This window comes from Ostrea edulis, chromosome 3 (assembly GCF_947568905.1).
Source record: "Ostrea edulis chromosome 3, xbOstEdul1.1, whole genome shotgun sequence".
In the NCBI taxonomy this organism is placed as follows: Eukaryota; Metazoa; Mollusca; class Bivalvia; order Ostreida; family Ostreidae; genus Ostrea; species Ostrea edulis.
The window spans coordinates 82190874-82217722 of NC_079166.1; the positions used below are offsets into that span (position 1 = coordinate 82190874).

At 34.3% G+C, this 26849-nt stretch overlaps 1 protein-coding gene across 4 annotated transcripts in view; it reads right to left on the bottom strand.

Annotated features, from left to right (window-relative positions):
* Positions 1-22397: 22397 nt before the first annotated feature.
* LOC125677494 (uncharacterized) overlaps positions 22398-26849 on the bottom strand; it is a 191333-nt gene continuing 186881 nt past the window's right edge. For all 4 annotated transcript variants that reach the window (XM_056159176.1, XM_056159178.1, XM_056159177.1 and 1 more), the window contains one exon: positions 22398-25579. In XM_056159176.1, the coding sequence (XP_056015151.1) occupies positions 24362-25579 (1218 nt within the window). In that variant the 3' untranslated portion in view covers positions 22398-24361. The remainder of the gene's footprint in view (positions 25580-26849) is intronic.

Consider the following 26849-nt stretch of genomic DNA (forward strand, 5'->3'; position numbering starts at 1 on the left):
GGCTATGTCGAAAAAAAATGGGTTTAAAATCTTGAAGCGAGTAATGAGAATCAGTGAATTTGGCTGACTACAATAACAACAACAAATTCACAAGGTACTGCTTAATGATATGGTTTTGGGACTTAGTTTGTGTGACTCAAAGCAGAATTGATGCAGACTGATTCATCAATGCACTGCATGAAAGGTATGGTTCCCATAGTGCGAAAACTGTGCGTAAACTATTCGGAAACTTAAGACCATAGCGTTTGTTCACAAGGCTTCAGTTAGGAAACCGATTCCAGGTGATTTACGTAGCGATAACTTGCTGAAACCTGAAGCAATGTAAAATACAGTGTTGGACAAACGTGGTCCTCTGGATATACAAGAGGTGGGATCAGATGCCTAGGAGGAGGAAGCATCCCCTGTCGATCGGTCAGACCTACCATTAGACCTGTATCTTGATCAGATAATCAAAGTTATTCGTAATAAAAATCAATGTGTCAAGAACAGCCTAACTATTGGTATAAAACACGTCAGACAGCATTTGAGCCAATGATACGTTGTATTGGCAAACTATATAGTTAAAACGACCATTGAATTTGCGAAATACTGACTTTAAAGTAGACTGTTGAAACCCCCCTGCACCATCAACTTGTTTGTCAATAGCCTTCCTCGATTTAAAAACCGATCATACGCAGAACAAGCTCTTGTGAATCGAATCAATTGAGAGATATAAACACTATATGCAGGTGATAATGGAATATTGCTACACAAATATGGGAAGTTGAACGCAGTTACTCAGTATTCCAAGATGTCTGTGGTCTATAATCTCAGGAGCTAGCTTGTCTAGAATAGATCTCAGCTTGGTATTGTACAAAACCACTAATTAGTCACTAGTACTTTGGAATCATTTTAATTCGTGGGGGCCAATGTTCGTGGGTAAGCAAAATGTTGTTGGTTCATGGGGATTAATATCGTGGGTAAGCGATACGATGTCACTAGGAGATATAACTCTACTTTATTTTAAAAAGATATTCGAGAACATGTAAATTCGTGGGTAAGAGTGACCCACGAAATCCACGAACATCAATCCTGATGATTCCACAGTATTCATAGCCTGCGTAAGAACAAGAGCTTCTGTAATTTCGTTTTGTAATTCAATTAAGCCGATCTTCATGGTTTTAAGAAATGTTAAATCTTCCCTTGTTGGCTCCGGTTTCTTGACAGAAAGAGTTGCAAGAATTTCCAAATCATCACGTTTTCGGGTACCAAGAAGTTAATTAGATGTAGACCTGCTCATAAGAAGGTTCAATGTATGCCCTTTCGCATGAGTGGGCTTGTTTATGTGTTGCAAAGATCTAGATGCATCATGCGTCATAGTCACAGTCATGCTATAACAATTTGCTTCGATGAAAACGTATGGAGGCCTACTAGATATCCATTTGAACGTCGATTTGTTCACGGACATTTCTCACTCATTAGTATCCATGTAAAACACTTAAGGCTGTTTTATGTATGGATTTTACTTTATTTTTTGTAGGAGACGCTTTGATTTAATTGAGTAGCAAAATAAAAGTAAAACAAAAATAAACGTTTAAGTCTAATATTTACGCTGGATTTATATGTGTCAATATAACATCCATTATTCTAGAATTATCCATACATGTTTGTCGAGTACCGGGAACAGTCAGGAATTAATGCTCACTTGAACGTAATTGATCAAAGTGACACTGCTAATTACTTTAGTGATGTCTGTGTGAAATATTCTCATACAAACTACATCATATTATACAGTTTTTCACATCATTATCATTGTTAAAATATCTGAACGTTAACACCCTAAGTAACAAAACAGCCTAGCCATCATGAACATATTGCTGCAGACACTGATGACATCTCACAATCATTTTTGTCTCTTCTTTTTATTCACTTATCATTTATTTAGTTTTTTTTTTATATTTCAGGATTTTAGTCTTGTTTCCTGTCTCTGAACATGGCATAATAATATCATGTTTTCAGACGGAAATGTAAGGTAAAGAAAGATATTCATGTTTGTTTGTACAGTAGCTTTTTAAAAAAAAAATATTACAAGGAAGTCATTTCAGATAATGATGGTATGCTTAATAATAAAACATGAAAGGGTAAACTAGATTGCTAAATTTTAACTACCTTTCCAACATCATTATTTCAGTTCTACGTGTTCATTGTAATGACCTATGTTTAGAAACAGTTTAATCGGATGAATCATTAAAGATGTTCTGTGATAAATACTTACAACGTTCACTGATACTGTGATGAATCCCCCTGTCTGACACGGTACAGTGTGTGAGGATATCCATCTGTAGTCTGTCTATGAACATGTCGTACATCTCATCCGGATAATCCGACAGACATCTCTTTCCCTCACTCTTCTGATAATCCTACAACCGGCAGTATTCTGATATCACGTGACGTGACGCCGTGGTCAGGAAAACCCCCAGATAACTGTCCTCCACCAGACAATCCGTAAGAACGCGTACATGACGTCATGTCGCATGTCATCTGATTCAAACTTGATCACGTCGTTTTTTTCCACATGCATCATTCCCTCGGAATGGTTTGTTGCGGTGATTTCCTCACAAACAGGTAGTTCTGTAAAGTATCGTTCTCTGATCGCATTGTACATCTTGATGTGAGATTCGTCCTTGACCTTGACGGTGTATTTGTCCACCATCAGAAGACAGTACAGGAGACAACGTTCAGCTGGAGGACGGTCGTGGTACTGACCTGTAATACTGGAATAGTGAACGTTATATGATACCAATGTGATCAATCAAATAAAGTACACTGGAAATAAAACTGAAAATAATAACACTATCCCAATATTAAGGGGGTATGCTAAAAATTAATATCACCATATCAAAAGAAAAGGTTTGTATTTGTTGACAAATTAATTTGCTTAATCAGGAGTGAGCTGGAATATATATATTTAGGCCAGTGGTCAGATGAATGCTAAACAAAGATTTATATGAAATGTCGATATTGCATATTCTTATAACATATTTGCCCTTTTAATTCAGTGAATATCACTAATACGATATTGTTTCAAATCCCACAGCATGTATTACTACGCTGCGTGAAGTAATGTGCATTGGATGACAAAATTCCCGAAAAGATGTACAAACTGATGGAAGTGGCATAGATGTTGTTTAATTCTCCAAAATTTGAAAACAATGAATTTATATGTGAAGTAATTAGTTAGGATCGAGGGGACAAGCCTGTCATTTTCATTATTTAGCCTAGTTAGCATCTCAAAAAGTGAAACAGTCTGCAACTCGGCGTTTCATACAGTCACTGACCATGTTTTGCATCGATCGTAAAAGTTTCTCAATGATCAAGAAAACGAAAATACATTGAAAGAAAAAAAACCAACATTAGATGACATGAACTGAGAGTTTTTTAAAACTCAAAATGTAAACACACTCCCCAGTCTGCTGTAATGTCTTTAAAAACTTTCTTCTTTTTACAGCACTCATATCAGGGATGTTCACTGGATAACATATAAACAGGTATTAATTATTTACACATATACAACATCTTACATTAATTTTTGAAATGATTAAAAGCAATAAAAGCTATTGTACTAAGTTGTAATTTTAGAATAATGAACGGTATATTACACCAATGTGGTAAATCAAGTACTGTATACTGGAAATGAAATCCCACTATTAAAAGAAAAGTTTGTTTACAGATTAATTTCCTTAATTAGGAGTGAGCTGGACAATATGTATTTAGACCAATATTCAAATGAATGCTAAACACAAATTTATATGAATAGTTGTTATTGCACGATGTTTATAATACAGAATATTGCACATTGTTCACGTTTTATACAGAATATTACACATTCTTCATGTTTTCCGCAGAATATCACACATTTGTGTACAATAAAGTTGACTTGGATAGTTCTCTATCATGTTTTCGTATTCTCACCAGAATTAATTATCATTTTGTAAATCCGATAAGGACAGATCCACACACTGGCACACTGATTTTGACTGCGGATAACTCCGTTTACCTGATCAGGATATAGGGCTCACGGCGGGTGTGACCGGTCAACAGGGGATGCTTACTCCTCCTAGGCACATGATCCCACCTCTGCTATGCCCGGGGGTCCGTGTTTGCCCAACTATCTATTTTGTATTGCTTATAGGAGTTATGAGATTCATCACTGTTCGCTATCTTCACCCTTCATCAGACATAAACGAATTCCATATTTATTTCATGTACACTGAATTATAATTCATAACTTCTTCGTGTATGCAAAGTCAATGTTCTGTAGGTCAAATGTATTTTTTTTAAAAACTTTTTTTTTTATTTTCAAACTTTCTCAGAGAAGTAATTTTTAGTGTATATCCTTTAAAGGGGACATTATGCTGAGTTGAAAGTTATTAGAGTTTAATGAAAAAAATTGTTGAATCACAGAAAGAAGGATTGTTCTGTTTGGTTTATTGATTGTATCTTGTTTTAGTCTCTAGAGATTTTTTCATTCCTACGGAAATGCACATGTCGCAGTGTGTCCTAACTTGTATATATTATGAAAGGTGAAGATAACGAACATTGATTAATCTCACAACTCCTATAAGCAATATAATATAGATAGTTGGGCAAACACGGACCCCATGACACACAGCAAAGGTGGGATCAGGTGCCTAGGAGGAGTAAGTATCCCCTGTCGACCGGTCACACCCGCCATGAGCCCTATATTCTGATCAGGTAAACGGAGTTATCCGTAGTCAAAATCAGTGTGTCAAGAACGGCCTAACAATCGGTATGAAACACGTCACACAACATTTGACTCAATGCTAGGTTGCATTGACGAACTAAATCGTTATAAGGACCATAGAGTTTGCGAAATGCTGACTTCAATCGAGACTGTTGAAATCCCTGTATCATCAACTTGTTTGTCAGTAGCTTGCCTCGATTTAAAAACTGACTATACGCATAACAAGCTCCTGCGTATCGTATTATATGATACCATATTTAAATAAATATGAAAACATCAATCAATCAATCAATCGAAGGTTGAAATGTACATTCTATTGATTGTAAATCGCTGTAATATTAATTGTTACTATTTTGTCGTTTAGGGCCATTGTAATCATCATTGTAACCATCGTCGTTATCATCATCCTTATTATTGGTTTTATCGTTAAATACGTGACCATATTGTGAACCATAAGCCAGGGATTGGTTATTTCTACATTGCAAACTGTCACCCCTATAACAGAGACGTCACTATTGGCAATGACGTGAAGGTATTACACCTGTAATTCGATAATTGTCCATTCAAAATGAACTTAGTCAATTGTAGTTCCATATATTTAAAAGAATATTTTTTCATGGGCGATTTTTTCTCATTTTCTCTTCTTTTCTCTTAATTCTTCTAAAGTTTATGAAATATCTTAATTGTATCCTGTATAATTGGATATCTGATCAGACTATTGTATGCCGTACTGTCTGTTCTGCAAATAAGCATACATGGAAGGAGATATATTGTATATTTTTTTCTTAGCAATATATGTTATATAATTAATAAGATATCTTATAAAACATATATCTAATGTCTTTTAAGATATCTCAACCTTAATAAGATATCTTATATATTTTATAAGATATCTCAAAAACGAATTTTTATAAGATATATTGTAAATTTTATAATATATCATATGAATTTACTCATATAAGATATCTCATAAAACATATCAGATATCTTGCATGTTTTATAAGATATACCATAATGTTTACGACATACAGTTGTATTTAAAAAATTGTTTATGAGATATCTTATAAGATATGTAAGATAACTTATAAAGCTTATGAGAAATCTTATAAAACATTTAAGATATCCTATGTTTTATAAGATATCATATTAAAATAAATTTAAGATATCTTCTATTTTTGTAAAATACCTCAGAAACATAAGATATCATGTTTGATATACAAGATATCTTATAAAGCCTGAGATATATCTTACATAATTTATGATATATATCTTAGATATTTTTTAAACTGTAAATCAAATGATATCTTATCAGATTTATTAGATATCTTATCAGAAATAGAATATATATCATAAATTATATACGACATCCTTAGTTATAGGAATAGATATAAATATGGCGTGCCATACACCTCATTTAGGAAGAAGTTAGATTAGCAGGATTTATACAAATTATATGAATATATACATATTTTTATCGTAAAGGGACTGTTTCACGACTTTTGATAAAAATATTTTTCATTTGTTATTGTAAACATTTAAAATATAACTCATTGTAATATAAAGCATCTCAATATTGCATAGTCCAAATGACACGTTTTACCCCAAAACTGCTTGAAATGTGACAGATATATTAAACTTAGATCGATATCCATTTCTTTTGAAAATTTCGTAAACAATAACATACTATGATAATGTATAACCTTAAATTTTATGTGAAATCTTTTAAATACGTTAGACAGTAGATTTTGATCACTAAAAGTGAAAAAGAAAATGTTGGGGCATCTGTGAAAAGCCTAAAATGCATTTCCATGAATTTATAACTTAACGTACCAATTTTACTCTTTATACTAAAGAAATTCATCAGCAAATGTGAATCATTACTACGACTGTGCTCTGCAAAGCATGCAAGCAGGTAGTTATAGTTATACAGTATTAAAGTTGGTTAAGAAGTACTATGTACAAGTTATTGCTCATTAGTTGAACATTTCCCACATGTACTGGAATATACATAGTTTTCTTATCTATGTGTATTGATCAGAAAGTAAGACAATGTTAGGCCACATCAAATCAATTCTCTGGTTCTCAGACACCCCCCCCCCAAAAAAAAAATCGGCCCCTGACACGAGTTATTGCCGCCCCGGAAAAAAAATGTGTTTTGGCGCCAAAATCGTAAAGCGCCTTGCTAACAAGACGTGCTGCTTAGTTGATGTAAACAATATGGCGACAGAAACAGTTCTTGTCAGCATTGAGATTATTTTAAACTAAAAACAGATTGTTCCATAGACAATTATACCGGTAGACTCGTCCTTGACAGTTGATACGCTTTGCAAGAAACGTCTGGGCGGTGAAATTGAAACCGCGAAGGAACAAATTGATGAAATCAAGGATGAGTTGAAGTACGACGTTTTCGTAGGTCGAAACAAAACGGCTGACAGCGATAAGGTTTTTTCAACAGTGAAAATTTCCGAAGTGGTTGAACTTTTTGGGAGATATTTAAAAGTGAAAGTGCACAAAAAAAAACACGGACAAAAACCCCTACCCCATTTGTAACATGGAGATAAACTGAAAAACTAAACCCCCTACCTACCTTAGTCCTCCCATTTATTTTGAAAAAACAATTGTCTGAGAACCGAAGAATCTATTTGTGGTGGCCTTGCACCACTGTATCTGCATAAAAGTTTTTTTGTCTTAAATATTAAAGATATCAAACTTTTAGAGTGGAAAATCTCTTAAATATATCTATAAATCTATATCTCTAGAATATATCTATATACATAAAATCAGATGCTGAAATTTTATAAAATTTAATTCAATATCAGTATATATATATATATATATATATATATATATATATATATATATAAAAGCACAAAAACCCAACAACACCCTACTTTCTTAAAGTGTCGGATCTGAGAAGATACAAGGCCAGTAAAGAAATTTATAAAAGCACTGAAAAGGCCACGACACTGTTGGTTTTTTAAAACTCAAATTTTCGACGCAACCCGCGTCTTTATCAAGAGACATATATTACATAAACAAAAAACACGCAAAAACGACAAGTATCGATAAACTACATTGGTGACAAGAGTGATACACTATTGTACTGAGTGATAAAAATGGTGGTGGTTTCGTTGTAAAGCGTGTTTACTGACTATGGTTTAGAGAGTTTGTACCATGGTCTGGTCGGGATGAAAATAAAATTATTCTTGAAAAATTACAGAAATCAGATAAATTTAGAGGGAAAACTTACAAAACAATGTGATGATGGAATAAAATGGTGGGAAGATAATGATATGGAGTGATTAAGTTCAAAACAATATTAGGTAGTCCGTACCATTAATGATTCGGATATGGTGAACAGCGAAAAACAATGATTGCCAGAAGAACACGATTAAACAACAAACAAAGTCAATCAAAGGACACTGATCTAGCATTAAAATCAACAATCGAATAGGTGAATGGGAGAGAAGTCTAAGGAAAAAGATTCAGTATTATTTTTCAAGGTAATATATTTTTCAAGGTCAGACAAATTGAAGCCGCATTCTAGAAATTCTGATATCGCAACATAAAGAGCTATGCGAATCCGAATTTATGTTGATTTAGAATAATGTTTTACCATAGTTTAGAGGTCTTAAGATGATATATAAATAAAATACTAGTCTTCAAGGTCAATACATTTTTTTCCTTATTATCATCCCCCCCCCTTTTTATATTTTAAAATTTTAAAAATGAGAGAGAGAGAGAGAGAGAGAGAGAGAGAGAAAGAGCTATATAATATCATAATTGTAATGATTTCTTATGATGTTCTAACATAATTAGGAAGTATTGAAGGTCAAACAACAATCGCAATCCTGGGAATCCTCGCTATGGCTAAACAAGGAACTCAAGGTTAAATAAAGGAACTCAAGGTCAGAGTCTTGAAACCGGGGAAACGAATTGTATTTATATTAATCAAACAAAATAAGATATCTTATCGGGTGAATTTTGGCGATTAGGCTATGGAAACTGATTTTAACTAAGGATTTATCCTGGATTCATGCGCGTGAAATCATTCAAATTATTCATTCCACCTGGACGGAATGATTTCAAACGGTGCATCCAGGAGTTTTCCGTGCTCTTTCTCTCTGCATCGGTCCATAATGGGTTATGATCAATAACAACCACTTGCATGTCTTGCCAAATGTGACCTTCTTTGTTGAAATGTTCACCTACGGGTTCGGTCACGCGTTTGGTTTTGATGGTTGATCGGTGGTTGTTGGTCCTAAGTCTGATGTTTGTAGTTTCCCCAACATATTGTTGTCCACATTGTTTACAATTGATGAGGTATATGCAGTTGTTGGTTTTACAGGAGAGTTGACCCAATATTTTATACGTTTTGCCTGTAGTGAAGCTTTGGAACGTTTCTGAATTATGGGTAAATTTGCAAAGCAAACACCGCTTGTCAGAGAAAGTCTTTTTAAAATAAAAAAGGGGGGATGATAATAAGGAAAAAAATGTATTGACCTTGAAGACTAGTATTTTATTAATATATCATCTTAAGACCTCTAAACTATGGTAAAACATTATTCTAAATCAACATAAATTCGGATTCGCATAGCTCTTTATGTTGCGATATCAGAATTTCTAGAATGCGGCTTCAATTTGTCTGACCTTGAAAAATAAATTACCTTGAAAAATAATACTGAATCTTTTCCCTTAGACTTCTCTCCCATTCACCTATTCGATTGTTGATTCTAATGCTAGATCAGTGTCCTTTGATTGACTTTGTTTGTTGTTTAATCGTGTTCTTCTGGCAATCATTGTTTTTCGCTGTTCACCATATCCGAATCATCAGTGGTACGGACTACCTAATATTGTTTTGAACTTAATCGCTCCATATCATTATCTTCCCACCATTTTATTCCATAATCACATTGTTTTGTAAGTTTTCCCTCTAAATTTATCTGATTTCTGTAATTTTTCAAGATTGTTATATATATATATATATATATATATATATATATATATATATATATGATTCAGTTATCTGGACGCTTCGTTTATATATATATATATATATATATATATATATATATATATATATATATATATATATATATATATTATATCTATACAATGGAGCCTTGTTAATCCGGATACTTTGGTTTCCAACAAAATCGTCCGGATAAACGAAGCGTCCAGATAACTGAATCACATATTTTTTACTTTATTGATGCATAGTGAATAAAACACATTCTATCATTGGATTTAACCATTTGCATTAGTAAATAAATCAGGATAATGTTAACATTTACATGAAAGGTGAAGATAACGAACAGCGATCATATGATCAATACATTCCAAAGCTCTAAAATTGAAATATACGTGTGCAGTTTATTTGCCTATATGCTTACATTGTACATGTATATTAGCACTACAAATACATATATAAAACTGTGTACCGTATGCACTAAAACAAATAATGAAGCACTATATGTAACTGTAAATAAATAAATCATTAGACTAAGTAACTAACATAATCATTTACACTTCAAACATTTCATCACACTTTTACTTCTTAAAGAGACCGGCCATTTCAATCTGTCACGATTCACGGGTTCGGCGTGACACACATCACACAACATCTAATTAAAGGGAGGTGTTGACGGGGTATAGATAATCGCTTCAATTAGCCAGTTTGGCTTGTTTTCTTTATAATTTACGCCTTGCTAAAATTGTCTCTAACACAGACCTTCCCTCAAAAAGAATTACCGTCCGGATTAACGGTACAATTTTCATTGCATTTTAAAGTTTTGTAGTAAAAAATGACCGTCCGGATCCGGAACGCAAATTTCCGGATTAATGATGCAAAATAACGTATAAAAATTCCGTTCCTTAGAAAAATCGTTCGGAAGATGAAGCGTCCGGATTAATGGCGTCTGTATTACCGAGGCTTTACTGTACATACATTTTAGAGTTATAACAATTTCTTAAAAATTCTTGGAAGTTATATTCATAACTTTAGTCCGTGACATGTATAGTATCCCAGACACCATATTACATGATTTGAAGGTAGATCCTTAAAGGACACATCTCATGTTTTCAAAGTATACAATATTACATGCATTTTATCTTCTTTATGCTTATAGTAATTAATTCTAATAGTTCGTTCGCCGAAATTTTGCGATAATTAACCACAATACAGACTTAAATCTAAGCCCCGATTTCAAAAAGTCAAGTTAATTAGGTAGGTAGTCACGTGGTACAGTGACGTCACATGCGCCCTTCGGATTGTGAAAGTACTGCGAGATATTATGAAAAACTCAACTTTTAGGGGCCTAATCTATTTACCATGGGCAACATTTAAATCGATGTTGACAAATTGTCCGAGTTTTATCTGTGTTCGTCACCATTGCACACATATAACGATGTAAATACCCAAAGTAAAGCGTGTATGAAATCGGCAATATTGCGAGTAAATAATGTTTATATGAATCGCCGTCTACAAACTGTTTGGGGATGTTATTCCTTTATACATCTGTAATTGGCGCTGTTTTTCTAAAAATAAAAAAAAAAATAAAAAAAACCCAGTGCAATCATTATTTATTTTTGGATTAGACAAATTATGATACGTTAAATTGTTGACAACTAGGCCCTATGCCAAGCTATTGTCACGCGTGCATTTCGGAAAGAAAGAAAAAGACAACACACACACAAATCAATAAAAATATTCAAAGTGGTAATCACATTATTTTATTTTGATAAAGCAATCTTATTACTATTTTTGAATTATGATCTGCACGTCTTTAGGAAGTACGAAGTGGGAGCACGGCGTTATAGCCTACTGACGCACTCAAGATGCTACGAGTTCAATAAAGAAATAATTTTATGATTCAATTTAAAGTTAGGAAATACAATATTCTATTATTTGTATAATTAAAAGTTCAATTATTTTGTATCTTTATTTTTTGTTGTTGTAAATCTACCAGTTGGTAGAAGTTACATTGTATCGTCGATATATGTTGTTACAAGGTGAAGGTCAGTTGATCCGAGTGTGTATTGAATTTGAAGAGCAAAACAGAATGTATGCTATAGGCCTACCAGTGCTTATTGCTTCGATATATCCATTTTCTCGCAGTTTATCAGGGTCTCTGTCCAAGCGATGTTTGAAAAGGTGACTGGGTGTGTTTTTTAAGGTAAAGTTCTTGCTCCAACAAAAAAATTATCCACGTCTTTTTTTCGTACCTTCCTTCGAAAAATTGAAAAATACTCAGTCTAAATCCTTTCTACTGACAACTAGTACACCCGAGCACGGCACAAAACATCTTAATGCATTATTATTTACAAGCCGTTAACGTGACAATTGGTTTATTGTCGATTAAATCTAATCTGTTTATGAAATGGCTAATAGATGTTTTCAAACCCGAGGGCGCATATGACGTCACACAAAATGGCGCGTAAACTAGCGAAAGAAAATATGCATATCGCAAGATTTGAATTTCATCGCTTTCAAACTCGAAAACTACGCAAAATATTTCATTTAAAACACATTTAAAGTAGTTTTAGGCATTAAAAGAGTTAATTTTGCTGAAAAAATGAAAAAGTTTAGAAACATGCGTTGTGTCCTTTAATGTAAACTGATGAATTCATTTAGGAATGTGCACTACGTGTATACCAGCTATTTCCTCAAAATGAATCTCTGAAAAAAAATCACAATGATCAATATAAGCTATCTAAATTTTATTTTCCAGTAAGAAGTATGAATGCTGATTTATTGTTTTTTTTTTTTTACTTTTTTTGAGAATTTTTCACTCATATTGAGACTTCACCAGCTGTAGGTGAGGTACCACAAATTTAGAGATCTATGTTTAACGCTCAGGGCTGTAGCAGTGAGGGTTTTCTATAGTACCAACTTAAAAGACTTTGCATGATATAATATATGTAATAAATCAACACAACATGATGTACTAATGTACTAATGTACATGATGTACCCGTCCTCAAGTCAAAACCCTGGGTTGCGAAATTCACAATGTTGGTACATCCTTTTCTGATTTTCCTAATTATGCACGGACTTTTTATACAAAAGTCTTTCAATTGATAACGACAATAAGCACCCTGGAATCATGAAATTAATTCCAGTTTTGGTAAAGGCCTGCCTTAATTACGCCTTCTAAATATTTATTCAGTTTCAATTTAGTATCAATAGCATTAAAGACAAGAAGCCAACATTGTTCACATGGGTTACCATGATTATTACAAAATTGAATTTGCGCTATGTCAGGAAGCTTTCATGTAAATGTAAATTTCGTTGTCCTAATGGTTCTTGAGAAAACAAATTTCACTATAGATATATTTGTATGTAAAATTTTGATCCCGTAATGTGGCCCCATCCTTCCCCTTGGGGGCATAATTTTAACAAACTTAAATCTGTACTATGTCAGGAAGCTTTCACGCATTTGTAAGCCTTTGTGGCCCAATGATTCTTTAGAAAATTTAAAAAGATTTTCCCTATATATTTGTATGTGAAATTTTAATCCCCTATTGTGGCCCCATCCTACCCCGGGGGCCATGGTTTTAACAAACTTGAATCTGCACTATGTAAGGAAGCTTTTATGTAAATATAAACCTTTCTGGTCCAGTGTATCTTGAGAAGGAGATTTTAAAATATTGTCCCTATATATATGTATGTAAAACTTCGATCCCCAATTGTGGCCCCATCCTACCCCCGGGGGCCATGATTTTCAAAAACTTGAATCTGCACTATGTCAGGAAGCTTTCTTTTAAATTTATGCTTTCCTGGTCCAGTGGTTCTTGAGAAGAAGATTTTTAAAGATTTTCCCTATACATTTGCATGTAAAACTTTGATCCCCTATTGTAGCCCCATCCTATTCCTAGGGGTCATGATTTTAATAAATTTGAATCTACATGATGCCAGGAAGCTTGGATGTACACTTCAGCTCTTCTGGCCCTGTGATTTTTAAATGATCCCTACCTATTTTTGAGATTATATCCCCTGAGAAGGGTGGCAAGTTAGGCTGAAATTAACACTGTGGTTCTGGAGAAGAAGTCGAAATTGTTGAACAGATGGACTGATGACAGCAAAATGTGATCAGAATTGCTCTCTCAAGCTTTCAGCTCATGTAAGCTAGAATCGATTTGAAATTTTTCTATGCTATGTGATTTATTTCTATCTACACTGTACATAAACTATGCCTATTTTACCAGAAAGAAAAATCTTAATTATAATTTTACTATATATTTTGTGAGTTTTTTCAAAATAGATATTTAATATGATTAACATTTTATAGAAGAGAAACAAAAATACCACAATCACAATTTGAAACTAAAGATTGTTTTTAGGAATACAAATGTCTCCCTGTCTCAGCTCCCCAAATTGGAAGTTTTCCGAATGAAACTGCCCCTTATTGTGGGTATGGAGGAGAAAGCATGAGCAGGAGCATATATATGTGTAAGCATTATGAACTCTGATAAGCCATATAGAAGTGTTCACAAACTATTTCTTATCATCCACCCCTCAGATTTTAAGAAAACATATGGATCCTCCTGTCCCTACAATATGCCTTTCTGCAAATGGCATTGAAGTAATGTGAAAACTTTTAAGTATATCTGATAATACATATCAGAAAAGAAGCATTCAGAAGCTATTTAAACATCTTCCACCTCTCTTAGATCCACTATACCTTTTAGGAAAATAATTGAATCCTCCCGTCCCAACAATATGCACATCTACAATTGCAATGACGAATTTTACAAAGTTTCAAGTCTATCCGATACACCATATAGGAGGAAAAGCGTTCACAATAGAATTTGTGACAGACAGACGGGCAGACAGAGAGTACAAAAATAATATGTATCCCCCTGAAAACTAGCTAGAGGGAGACTTAATAAATTAACTGTAACATCATGCTTCGAAATACTTACAACTTACACTTTAGATACTGAATACTTACAATTTACACAAAGACACGTACTTTACTATTTGTTGGGCAGGGATTATTTAAAACATATGGCTTCTAAAAGGAAAAAATCATGCAGTTATTCAGTATGTAACAAAAAATGTAATATTATGAAATTATAGGATTTGTCAATAATTAAGATTCAGTATTTCATGAAACAGTGTGTGTCATCTGCAAATGTACCATACTCAACCAAGACAGAAATACAGGCAAAGTGATAGCAAAAGCAATAATGTACATGTATCTCTTCATGAAAATATTTCTAAGATCTGCTACATGTACAATTATTAGCTTTATTCTTATAATCTTAAATTGTTTGACTTGTATCTGATGAAGGTTTTCAGGTACAAATTGTGTTTGTGCCTTTGCATGTATGTACATAATTTGTAAATGTAGTTGTACTCCTACATCTGTAAATATGGATTTTACATAATAAAACACTGAACACATACAATCATGTACTTCAACTTCTAGTGGTACATGTACATATATAACCATATTAAAACATGATAAAAAGATGTTAAATACTATAAAAAAAATTGTAAGAAACATAATTATCTGCATGCTTTGTACGGGTGACATAATAATATACTGTAAATCTTGAAAACATAATCATTACATTCAAATATCGGAAGATGTTATACCTTGTCGACAAATCTAGGATTCCTTTGAAGACCTGAATTAATATACCCTTGTTCAAAGTGTGGTGAATCACTCAAATTTTCCCAAAAGTACTCTGAAAACAGACACATGCACAAATATGTATTATGATTTGAAATGTAGGCTAAAAATATAAATTGCTGTGTTTCCTCAAGCATTTAAGTCAAAATAATGGCAAGTTGGTTAAGGATAAAAAGAATTCTGCTTCTGTATGATACACTTCCATGCATTGAGGTGTACCTAAGATGATTCGAATACACCAGTCTAATTTTAATTCAGAGTGAGATATATAATTATTATTCGTATCTTTTTTCTTTTAACTGTAAACAAAGGTTTACAGCTTACCTCAGCTCAAGTGAGCTCTTCTGATTACTCTTTTTAATTATATACATGTGTTTTTTGCATCAATGCAAGGTGAAGATAACGAACAGTGATCAATCTCATAACTCCTATAAGCAATACAAATTAGATAGTTGGGCAAACACTGACCCCTGGACACACCAGAGGTGGGATCATGTGCCTAGGAGGAGTAAGCATCCCCTGTTGACCGGTCACACCCGCCATGAGCCCTATTTCCTGATCAGGTAAACGGAGTTATCCGTAGTCAAAATTAGTGTGCCAAGAACAGCTTAACAATCGGTATGAAACACGTCAGACAGCATTTGACCCAATGAGAGGTTGTATTGACGAACTAGATCGTTATAACGACCATAACATTTGCGAAATGCTGACTTCAATCGAGACTCTTGAAACCCCTGTACCATCAACTTGTTTGTCAGTAGCTTACCTCGATTTAAAAACTGACTATACGCAGAACAAGCTCTTGCATATCGAATCAGTTGAGCTATATAAACACCATATGCAGGGGATAATGGAATATTGCTACATAAATATGGGAAGTTGACGATGGAGAAGCTGAAATCATCCCGTTTGTCATACAGTTGAGTTGTCAGTTTGCCGTTAATGTCTACTTTCAATAAGATATCTAAGTATGAAGCAGAAGTGGACGACTATGTGGTGTCCTTTATTTCGAGCTCACAGGGATATATCAAATCGACATATGAATAAAAGTTATTATTGTTAATAGATAAAACGTCATCGATATATCGAAATGTCGAATTGAAGACCACAGCGATATATTTTTTCTTCTCACATAGAAGTTTTTGAATAGATTCTGCTTGATATGAATATAGAAACAGGTCAGCTAACAAAGGAGCACAATTCGTGCCCATGGACATTCCAACAGACTGTTAGAAGACCTGATCACCAAAGACCACGAAGATATTGTCAATGAGGAACTCGAGTATATTTTTTATTTCAACTTCAGAGTACTGGTGTGTGGAATCAGAGTGGTGTTTAACAAAGTAAGTTTTTGAATAACTGATCACTAGATATGAATATTTCCGTTTTCCATTTTTGTTGAGGAAGCAACTGTCTATGATATCAAAAAGTCTAGTCTTTAATTTATCGTGAGGAATGATCGTGTATAGTGTTGAAAAGTCATAGGTTTTAATGTTATTGATTTGGGAAAAATTCTGCGATTTCAAGTTTACTAAAAGTTCTTTAGAATTTTTTAGAATCCACATTTGATTAACACCACTTCTGGCATATGTAGTCGCACAGTAAGTTTGAAGTTTCTCCTTCACAGCTGTTAATATTTTCGTGAGGAGCAAAGATAGACCTTCGAATTACTGTGCCAATTTCGAGGAAATTTGGTATAAAAATTTGGGTAAAGCGGATTTTATATTGATCAAATAAAGCGACATACTCTCCACCAAGTGAAAATAATCACAAAATGGTCAAAATAGAGTTGCATGGGCCATTTAAAAAAACAACTCAGAAACCACTGGGCTACAAAAACTGAAACTAATGTAAAGCCTCTCTTATATATTGTCAGTTGTTATAGATTTTAGCGTGTTCAGATCATGGACCAATGAGATAAGATTAGGCAGAAATAGGAGATTACACTTCTACACATGAAAATATTGAAAAAAAGAAAAATTGTCTTCTCAAGAACGACAAGGCATGGTTAGTCATTCTGATATACATTAAGCAACCTCAGGTAGTACAGTTGTTTTTTTTTCAAATCATTAACTTTTCATAGGGAAATGAATGGGATATAATTTGGAAAATAATTTCAAAGAAAAGGGGGTCGTGAATATAGGTAGTCATATTGTGATCCTCAGATAATGAAAAATGAAGTTTGCCAAATAAATGCCCTGGGGTACATTTGTTTAAACCAATGCACTTGGGTAGGTTTGTTCAAATTAATGCCCTGGGGTAGATTTGACCCATAACACAGATTCAAAGTACATGAATATGGGAAGAATATTCGAAATTCATATTTTCAAGAACCATAGGGCCATAATTGATATGCAATATATTTTTAAAAGGTTAGGGCCCCTGTGGGAAGGTAGGGTTAAAATTTGGATAGAAAGTTTTACCTGAAGATAGATATATATAGGACATTTTAATGCATTCTTTTCAACAGTCATAAGTCCACACTACGGTAAATCATCAATATGCAAACATTCCCAAGTTGTGTGAACTCAAGTTTTCATGATCCATTGAAGACGGAGGCATGTTGGTTTGCACCTATCGGTCGGTATGTTGATCAGTCAGTGTGTACGTTAGTAGACCGAGTGCTGTTCTCTCTAATTATTGAAGACCCTTTGCTTGACATATATACACCTTCTTATACTGGTCATCCCTAAAACGTAAATAACCCTAATAGATTTTGAGGTCATAAGGTCAATGTACTTTGGACAAAGGGAAATATTGTTTGCTCAATATCTTGAGAACCCTTTACTTGACAAACTGGTACATACTAAGGAGTGTATGGCCCTCTTTATTTTGAGGATTCATGGTCAAGGGTCAAACTGGGCATAGTAAGATATTGTCCGCTCAATATCCTGTTAATTTTCTTATGATATACATCAAATTTGTTACTGTAGCCCCCAAAGAGTAAATGGACCCTTCGATTTAAAGTCACAAGACCTAATCATTTAAATTTGAAATTTTTCAGTATCATCACTGGCATTGTGAAATTGATCCTTTCCAGGGGTGTACATATAGGACAATGTATTTAAAACATTTCTTTTTTTAAAACTATGAACTCTTGGTACAAGAGTGGGAATGTAATATGGGAATCAAATTTTACCTGCCGTGTAGTACTTGAATATAGCTATAAACATCTTCACCAGAACAGTAAGAGCACAATGTTAGTAATATTCTTAAAGATGCATTCCTATGTAAATTTGGTTCAGTTAATTACGACCCTATGGGACTAGGTTGCGGCCATGATATGGGTTCAAATATTTTCATAGGAACAAAGGGGGTAGAAAATATTTTAGAAATATTCCGACTTAGAACAACAGGGCCCGTGTGACTTATGCGAGCATTGTGGCTCATGAACCTCGTGTTGTTGATATATACTTTCTTTTGAGGATTTTTTGAGTGGATGATACATGTCTTATTGAACAGGCAATAATTATATTGATCCTTTAATGTGGGTCAATAATTCAGAAACCCCATAATTACCCGTATTTTACCGGGAACCCATCGTCGGAAACCCACGGTTGATTATGCTTCGTTTCTCTCTCCATCACCCGTGGGTCCATTCATTCCTACTCGCTCGTTCTCATGAATAACTATTTTAAGATATCGTCCAATCAAAGTAATCGTTATAGTAATGGAACTCTCCTGTTTTTAAAGGTAGCACTAACTTAACTTTGCTATCACAGCAATTGTATACCAAAATTGGGCTGAAAGCGTCTTTTTGATTGGACAAATTCGCTTAGGGTTTTCCATGAGCGCCCAATCAAATTGCCTCATTAATTATTCATGAGAACGAGCGAGTAGGTATGAATGGACCCACGGGTGATGGAGAGAGGAACGAAGCGTAATCAACCGTGGGTTTCCGACGATGCCGGGAACCATTTACATTTTCAACAGCTTAGAATTCAAAATCAGTCTGTTACAACCCACATTCTATCTTGCATTGAGAGGGCTATCTTCATGACATTTTAAACAGAAGGCTTCATATTTCATTACAGGTCACATTTACAAGGTTATTTATGGAGGAAGATACAATGACAAAGATTCAGACATTATCACGTGAATCACTCCTGTTGAAGGAGGAAGAGAGACCCATTCTCTACTACAGTGAGCCGTACAATTACCTTTTAGAAGAGGAGAGAGAGGAAATTGTTAAAGCACTTCCGACTCTGACAGTAATGGAATATCGGGTAAGAGGGAAAACATAAACAAGTGGTATAGATTTATTTTGAGTCATTTTGAAGAATATTTCTTTTGTTGAATGGTCATTGTGTACAGAAGTTTAAATCACATGTAATAAATGACTGTTTGGTGTCTGTTCTTGTTCACTTAGATTAAAAGTAGGACAAACACGGGCCCCTTGAAACACCTAAAGACGTACTAGGTGCCTTGGAGGAGTATGCATACGCTGTCGATCGGTCACAGCCATAGTGAGTCATACATGTATATCTTGATCAGGTAAATGGGGGTAATACGTAGTACAAATCGATATCTAAAAAACGGCTTAACATTTGATAGGGAGCAAGTAAGACAGGATTGAACTAACGACAGGTTGTATTGGCAAACAATATGATTGAAATTGATCAATGTTGTTACCTTCACATTTTCCTCATTATAAGGACTGTATAATTGGCAAACATGTTGGTTTCCTAACGTAATAATGCCTTCTGCTTCAGGGGAACTCCGTCTTAAGGTTCTATCAGAAAGACCAAAATTCTCACTTTCAAAGGCTAACGTTTTGGCGAAAGAGGAATCGCTACTTATCTTTATCAGGTTGGAAACACTTGCCCTATAGCGAGATATTCTCGCGAAAACGCGATTATCCCTCTGTAGCGAGAGAAAATATATCCCTTACAACCGAAAAAAACACACCCGAGGATTGCTTCTCTTCCTGTTTCACGTGAAAAAAAGAAAGAAGAAAAAGTAACAAAATGTCCGATTCTTCTGCAAATATGTAAATTAAAATAAAAACACTCACAATGTGTATTGGATTTCAGCCTCCTTCCTTCATACGCAGCATAGTTGATATGAAATTTCTTGATGGTGTTGTATAGACACAATACGTGGCATGTTGAGTGTGGGTCGCACTAATTCTACATAGCACGGAATTCTCCATTGTTTTCAATCAAGACACCAAAACACCGGTTTATGGAAATGTTCACTTTCTCACTAAAGAGGGATAATCACCGTTTAGCGAGATCTTACTATAGAGAAGTGCTCCCAACCTGTTTATGTCAAAAGTTGGATGTGGTTCTGGCACGAGTGGGCTTGAAACTTACGTCACCCTGACTACGTAGCGAACGCTCTGCCACTGCGCTACCACATCCGGCCCCCGTAATAGATGTTTCAATAATCTCGACATGACAAATCTCGCTTTGTATACACACAAGGTGAATTATCGCATATGTCTAAATTTGACGGGTGATATGTAGTAAGAAAGGATAAGATAACGAACAGTGATGAAAGTGTCATAACTCCTATAAGAAACACGAAATAAAAAGTTGGGCAAGCACGGACCCCTGGACACACCAGAGGTGGGATCGAGTACCTAGGAGGAGTAAGCATCCCCTGTCGACCGGCCACACCCGCCGTGAAACCTATGCATTGATAAGATAAACGGAGTAATCTGTAGTAGAAATAAGAAAGGGATCAGGAAGATGATCACACGCAGTACGTTTACACATATACTATTGGCTGTCTTTGATTAACTACATCAATCCGAACAAGCTAACAAGCTGGGAATATATCTCCATACTGCATTCAACTTCAAGGACATCGTTTTCCCCTAAATATCTGTCGTCATGAGAACAAAATTTATTAATCTTTCCATCTCCCATGCCACCCTGTGTCTTCTACCTTCTTTCTACATAACATTCCTCTAACACTATCTGCACTTCATGTGTGCATCTCTTCTGGGCAACTGATGAAAAAAAAAAAACTCTGGTCCTGAATACTGAGTTATCAAGCTCATGTAACTCGGGCTTTGTAAAGGAGGTATCTGGTTGCAACCTATTTGAATGGCATCGCCATACGTATCAAAATCTTGTCAAGAACGGATCCATCGATATTGCAAAAAATGTTACGAAAGTTGTAATCAAGTACACTACACCATGTGCGTGTTTGGGAGACTTATGTACATTTTATCGTAGATGTGTCTATATGAATGAGTTTTCACTGCATGTACCCGGGTATACTATAAAACACGTGTCGGAGGTCTTGGGCCTTACAGTACGTTCAAAGAACATTGAAAATTAATGTTACACAAGCTATCTTATAACACTTAGATTGTCGTTAACCCATATGATCAATAAAATATTCAAATCTGAAGGAAATGTGAGAGACTGTGGTGTGTTGTTTTTATTTCGAGTTTATTGGATTATTTCGAATCGACATGTAAATAAAACTAAGTTTACTAGATAAAACCTCGATGTATCCAAGTGTCGGGGTTGAAGGCACAACATATTTTTTTCTCATATAGGTTTTGAATAAATTTTGCCTCATAAGACATCAATTTAAAGACTGGGACAAGCTGCTGGCAAATACGCTACTATTACAGTGTTGTGAACAGTGTTTTATAAAATCAGCATGTTGTTAATACTATGGTCGTTACAATGATCTAATCTGTAAATATGATAGTTCATTAGGTCGACTGTTGTCTACGTGTTTCATACCAATTGCTAGGCCGTCATTTGCATTCTGGTTTGGACTGTGGATTTTTTCGTTTACTTGATCCAGATATAAGGCTCACAAAAGTCAACAAGGGATATTTACTTCTCTTAGGCACTTGGTCACACTTCAGATTCCAGAGATTCATGTTTGTTCTATTTTGAATTTGCATGTTGAAAGATATATGCGTTTTATCACTGTTCGTTACCTTTTTGTAGTCGTAGAATCTGAAATATTGCCAAACACCGATTTTGACAGAAAACAATCGATCATTAAATACACATTGATAGATAAAACACTCACTAAAGCTTGTGAGGAGTCTTACACACTTTTATTGATACAGATAGTTACAATCAAAGCAGTATATTATTTCCAAATTAAAAGCGGGTAAAAAGTAACATTCCTTTGTAACTTCATCAAATTACGTTTCTGTACAAATTTTCAAAGTAAAAAAGATTGGAAACCCATCGCATGAGGGACTCTCCCACATCATACAATGTATATCAATGTGTATACATGGTGTTTCTTAGCAAAATAACGTCTTTTCTGCAGCAGGTGTTTTATACAATACTCTACTGACGTCACGTATATATATATATATATATATATATATATATATATTGTGACGTTGCCAGAATTGTTCTAAATTAGGGTGGCGGCATAAAGGGTTTGTCAATGATCTCCAGCTTTGTAAAATTATATTAAAGGGTACCCTCAATACGAATACACACAAGTCAGATGAGACTTCTTGTTATTGATTTTAGTTATAGACATAGAGGGACGTACGTCTTCGAAAAGCAGTGGTAACTGATAAATTTTATAAAGGTCATTGTCCTGTTAAACTTTCTCTTAATTGGTTTCTGTTTGAAATATCCAAACAGAACTGATCGAAAATCCTAGAAAGGAAACCCGACTCGTCCAGTCTTTAAATTTGCCCACACACAAGGGCGAGATGAGCAACGATAGAAGGGGCGACTACTTCCCTGTTTATAGTATAGGTAGGAGACATGACAGCTAAAATAATGATATGGAAGAGGTTATATCGAAAAGATTCCCATCATCGACAGAAAAATATATTTAATTTCTAACAGCAATAATTCATTCATCAGTAAAAATAAACAAATGCAATAAAGGGTTACATTGGAAAAACGAAATACAATATTCAAACCATTACTATAATCTAGTTAGGATGGTAGGGATAAAGAATCACTGCATCTTTGATATTGAAATATAATATAAAATAAGCGGGTAAAATCAGTTACATATATTCGGGTGAACTAGTTTAGAATTATATGTACACTAATGCTAGGTTAGAACCATTTCGGTTTTTAAAAGTTACGCAGGATATTTGACCATATTGATCCTCCACGTAATTTTTTTTTCGTTTGAAAGGGAATAGTGTGGGGAAATGATAAATTTTATTTTTGATCAGAATATTTGCGGATATGATTTTGCTTTTGTTCAGGATATACGTGGATATGATACTTTTTTTTTTCTCTTTTTGATCAGGACATGCGTGGGTTTGAAATAATTTTGGGGATCAGAATACGTGTGGATATGATACATTTTTTCTTTTGGTCAGAATATATTTGGATATGATTCATTTACTTTTCATCAGAATATATGTGGATATGATACAATTTCCTTTTGGTCAGAATATATGTGGATATAATACATTTTTCTTTTTAATCAGGATATGCATGAATATAATAAAAATTATTTTTGATCAGAATATATCTGGATATTATACATTTTATGGATAAGAATATGTGTGGGTTTTATAGATTTTAACTTTTTGATCTGAATATGTGTGGATTTGATGTTTCCTGCCCCAAATCAGTAAAATATGCCAAGTGTACGTAGCTGTAGATGTTTTGTAGATTAAAATTTTTAATTCTAAAAGTACAATTTTCACAGTGGGATTTATTAGATTTATATCATAATGGCGTAGGTCATTCATAAATGCAAAGTGAATGAAAGGCAAATATAACGAACAGTGATCACTATCATAACTCCTACATTACATTGATATATCTATTTTTTTTTTTTTTTTTTTTTTTACATCGGATATATGGAAGTTTGATATTATATGCATATCCCATAACATGTGGTTAAGTGTATACCAATCATAGTGTAGGGTAATTTGGGAATCAAAGTATACAGATGGGTATGTGGAATGAATATTCAAACAGTTCTCATTTCATACTGCGCTTCTGAAACACGCGCCCGTGCTTGTTTGTCATAGTGTTACTGCAAGTAGTATTGCGCTACAGCGTTCAAATATCACTCCTCCAACATCCAATCAAGTCACGTCTGTTGACGTCATGGAGTGATTTTGCCTTAACATGCTTTGGACATGTTACGTCATCTTCAAATGCTAACACTTCGGACTCTGACAAAAAGTAATTTTCATCGACAATAGTAATTGGCACATCCTTACAAGAGTATCCTATTTCATAACCAACTTGATCGTGAAAGGTTTTTGTTATTTCTTCAACAAACTTTTCAACCTCATTCCTTATTTCTACGACTGTTCCGGTTTGTAGCTTCTTTCTCTTACCAGGTGTAAATACTTGCAACAGAATCGATGTTTTGTTAACAGCAATGGCAATACAATGGGTATAATCGCCTGTCTTGTAAAATGCTGCACTTTTACAAAACATGTCTTGATCGAGCGCTGTCCACTTCTCCAAACAACTAACAACCAGACGGAAGAAGAAAAAATGGGGCAAATAAGTCTTGAAATGAAAAATAAGAACAGGTGTTTTGTCTCCTCTATTGATTACGTCTAGATTTTCCTCGGAAAATTCCACTCTGTTCATGCTTGGGACGTAGTGCATATCTTGTTTATTTTCTGAGTCCGTCAGTTTTTTTGTCATAAGTCCAAGTCTCTGCATATATGGTAAAATGTCCTCTTGATACTGAGCGTACGATTCGTCTCCTGAATCCATCCATATTTTCTGAAAGGTTGATTCGGAAATTCTCCCTGTTCTCATCCATTCGTCACAGGCCATACTACTGCCTGGTATGTGCTTTCGATCGGTGATGATGTATTTAAACGCATCAACAAACCATTGGACATTGATTATAATCGTATCCTTCAATTTCTTATCTGCAAAATACAAAACATGTCCAATTTCATGGAAAAATCGAAGCATATCGTCAATGTCCTGCTCAGCTGAAAATTCAAATTCTTCCATTTCTTGCAATGCATTTCTTTTCATGATTCTTTCTCCTTCTCTTTTCTTTTTCTTAAAAATGTGGGCTAACTTTATCCAATTCAAAGGAATTTCTTCTCCCCATTGAGGCAACTGCATGACGGTTTTAACAACACATTCTTTGACATTTTCTATAGCTTTCTTTTCTTCGTTATTTAATGATCTTGGTGGACATTCGACTTCAAAATATTTGTCGGATAATAAGATATCCGTCAAGGCTAGTCCTTTAGGCAATGACTTCCTCAACTCCCAGAAGAAATTTGATGTCTGTTGTCCCTGTAATCAAAAACATAGTGTAAAATTGTCCATAGTGTCTACGGAGCTATAGCATGGAATAATTAGACATGCTGAAGAAAAACAATATTTGAATTTGCAACCATCTTGGAACTTAAAGGGGTATCATCACGATTTTAGCCGAATATTTTCAAATTTTATTTTCGATTTTGAATGTTTAGAATGCTTAACTAAGGTAATTCTAATGGTTAGCGAAAGTTTGAATGAAAGGTGAAGATAACGAACAGTGATCAATCTCATAACTCATACAAGCAATACAAATTAGATAGTTGGGCAAACACGGACCCCTGGACACACCAGAGGTGGGATCAGGTGCCTAGGAGGAGTAAGCACCCCCTGTCAGTTTGTCGAGGCACATGGGGGATATAGAGCTCACAATTATTTGGTATGTAAATAAAGCTTGTGTCATGTTTTTGATTAAACGCGGGTTAAAATACTAGTACACATTTCTTTTAAAGTAGATTTTGTCAATTTACAAGTTAATTCTTCACAAGTAAATAGCTTCTAATGTTCGGCACATTTCATTTTTTAAACATGCTGTTTTCTATTATGCAATATATATATATATAAACAAAACACGGCACGATCCTTGTTTACATAACAAAGCCTTGTGAGTGTTGCATCTCACTTGTAACTCAGCAACTGGAATTCAATTTCTGATTGACCATTAAAAATGTCTTAGTTACGCAATAAAACAATGAGAAAAAAAAGAATTTTAAAATGTTCAGCTCATATTGTGTACATGCCCCTTTCAGTGAAATGTCTTTGTTCGACTTTAAGATAAAGTAAACAACATGCACTCAAGGATGGGTACACTTGCAAATGAAATTTGAAGATAACAAATAGAGATCAATCTCATAACTCCTATAAGTAATGCAATATAGAGATGGACAAACAGACCCCTGGATGTACCAGAGATGGCTTCCCAACTTTTTGTTCTGATAGCACTGTCTATTTGAATTAAACAGTTGGGATATTTAATTCTAATCATGAAATAAATAATTAAAGTGTTTGATTAGGCGACCCACTAGAAATATTATGTATTCATTATGTGACACATTTACATGTCTCCATTTAGCAAATGATAGTAATAATCATGACACTTTACTTTCTTTTTGAATGTACGTTTCTGTATTGACTTTGTTATACTATATATAGAAATCGCGCCTCGTTCGATAGCAAACAAATTCTATTTCTTTTAATGAATAAACATTTTATGAAATTGTCCAATCCACTACCATTAGTAGCTTAA